We start from the raw sequence: 2,664 nt of genomic DNA, 5'->3' as shown, positions 1-2,664 counted from the left end.
AAAAGAAAATAATTTTTTAATATTTTAAATATTTTTTTTTTTTTTTTTTTTACTGAGTTGTTACATAATTAGGAATAAGATTTTTTCTTTTTTTATTTTTATAATTTTAAAACTCAATATTTTACGATAAAAAATGAAAATACAAAGTAATAAAATAAAATGTTTTATCATATTATTAATAGAAAACGTTTTCTGTTTAATCTTTTATATATTAAATTCTTTATTCATTAAAATTAACTTATGTTATATATACTATATATATTTATTACTACGAGTTTATTCTAAACTATTATATTACACTCTTATTATTATTATAAATAGACTCTCATTCCTGTGATTCATATAAATGGCTAGACAAGAACAACTTGACTCTAAATAATGAAAGTTTATCGGGAATTCAAAATATTAAAAATGCAAGAGTGATCGAATCCTCCATTGTTAGTAATTTGATTTGATACTTATACCTAATAGTATGCATAGTATATAACGAGAAGTTACGGCCACCTAGTGGCGCCAATCGATACTATGGCGCATAAACCGATCGCGATAGCTTCTATTGCAACGAGTTTGGTCATGATCACGATTACCTAACGGTTGTGACAGGTACTAACGATCGATGGAGGTGGATGCAAGCACGTTACAAACGTGCATGCGATATAATTACTTAAAATTAATAATTTATCAAAAAAAAAGTTCCACAAATCTATAAATAACTTTTTCCTCTATAGTAATCAATATATATTACTACCAATGATGTAACAAAATATAATAATGAATGACTAAAACGAGAATTAGAAAACGTACGTAACTTTCAAACGAATTTAAAACGAATTTTCTGAAACTGAACATTTATTATGCAACGAAATCAAATACTATAGTTTACACATATACGTTTCTTTTTTTATTTTTGATTTGGTATGTAATAAACGAGACACACTTGGCGCTTATCCGCTCTCGCTTCGCAAGACAGCCGATCTGTGTGCGCCTTAATCCAGCTTCTTGTCAAGCGATCAATCGATCCCGAGGATCGATCCTTGTAAATATCACTCGGATAGTTGCATGATACGGTTTATAGGGGCTCGACCGTATGGGACTGGGCACATGGGCAGTGCTCAATACACGACTGTCAGCGGCCAGGTGAACATCGCTCACGCTCCACCGATGGTAAGATCTATCAGAGGCAGAACAGGCTCTTGCTTGGTGTTGATTTATCAGTGTTCCGGATTTGCCTCACTTTCATCGAAAACATTCGTGGCCTTTCCCTTCAGTCACACTAAATTGATTCAGAGACACATTAATGGGACCGATACGGATTACTAAAATTGCAGATATATTGGTTATGCTATTTGGATTCGTTTGATAGAGTTGATTGATGTCAGTGTATGATTGAGGAAATTTCATTTGATTAGTGGCAGATTAAGTATTCAGATATACGTGTATACGGAATATAGGAATTAATGGATTGGGGACGATTATTTGGAGATTAATGTTGAATTTCAGTCTTGGTTCGTGGAATTGGACACGTTTCGAGTTTGATGGTGATACAGAATTACGGCAATCGAACTATTACTATACACGTTTTCGCATTCTTGAAAAATTGTAAATGAATTTTTTCCTCTTCCTCCCTCAAATAACACTGATAATTCACTTCAGCAAGAGTCATTTGAGACCGCTTTGTTATAGCGTTAGCTAAGTAGTTCGACTTTTTATACGAATCGCAGCGATATTACATTTAAGTTCAAGAGTTCATTAATAAATAATACGATTTTCGTTTCACACCGGAATAATTTAAAAAAAAAAAAAAAAACGACTAATTGACGGTTAAATTTGTTTTCATGCTAGGCGCCTTCTATTGCGGACACAGAGTAGGTACACGATGATTAAACTTTTTAGTTATTTATATCATTGGCTGTTTAAAGTAATTTTTGTTATAAATCCTTCCAATTTTTGGTTTCATTTAATTTTATTTTCGTGACTAAAATGTAAAATCTCTTTGAAATGTAAAAATAATATTGATCTTCTTATTTGAAATTTAATCAGTATATTGGAAAATATCATAAGAATTTTCTTTTCTATTCAACATATTCGTTTCAATACATACATTTTTAATTTGCATATCCGTCATTGAAGATCGATTATTTAATAACAGCAACTAGTTTTTATTAAAAATATATAAACTTGAAGTCGTTCAATTTTTGCAAATCATTATAAATTGTTACATTATTCACTTATCATATCTCTTTCCACGCAAATATCTTTATAATTCATGTTTCATTAATTTTTATATTATTATAATACTTCAAAATAAATACAAAACTCTGTTGTAAAAATTTACGAAATAAGAACGGATAATAAATTTATTCAAAATTTTCTAAAAAGATGAACAAAAATGGAACGTCTTCGATTCTTACTCTTTTTTTCGATGATCATGCATCCGTTAACCGTCGTCGTAAAGCAATTTGTGAATCGCTGAAACCAGGTGCAACAAACAAAGGTCACATCCGTCCTGTCCGAACCACAACGTGCCTTATTGTCGACCATAACCGCTGGCCACGAGGTGATCCACATCGCCGAGACCGAGTTGTCCTCGAAGGCCCAACTTCCCGAACTGGGCACCGACCCGGCCTCGTTGAAATGGATCGAGCAGACGATCGACACGCACAA

General features: G+C 32.1%; 1 protein-coding gene across 1 annotated transcript in view; it reads left to right on the top strand.

Moving 5' to 3' along the window:
* The window catches only part of LOC102680135 (talin-1), a 15,996-nt gene that overhangs the window by 5,293 nt on the left and 8,039 nt on the right, over nt 1-2,664 (top strand). Inside the window, exons 7-9 of the mRNA XM_006619599.1 lie at nt 322-441; nt 1,076-1,164; nt 2,480-2,612. Coding sequence (XP_006619662.1) covers nt 322-441; nt 1,076-1,164; nt 2,480-2,612 — 342 coding nt within the window. The remainder of the gene's footprint in view (nt 1-321; nt 442-1,075; nt 1,165-2,479; nt 2,613-2,664) is intronic.

The sequence above is a fragment of the Apis dorsata genome, unplaced genomic scaffold, assembly GCF_000469605.1.
Source record: "Apis dorsata unplaced genomic scaffold, Apis dorsata 1.3 scaffold_425, whole genome shotgun sequence".
In the NCBI taxonomy this organism is placed as follows: Eukaryota; Metazoa; Arthropoda; class Insecta; order Hymenoptera; family Apidae; genus Apis; species Apis dorsata.
The sequence above is the reverse complement of the archived record's forward strand: the minus strand, read 5'-3'. Positions and strand labels throughout refer to the sequence as shown.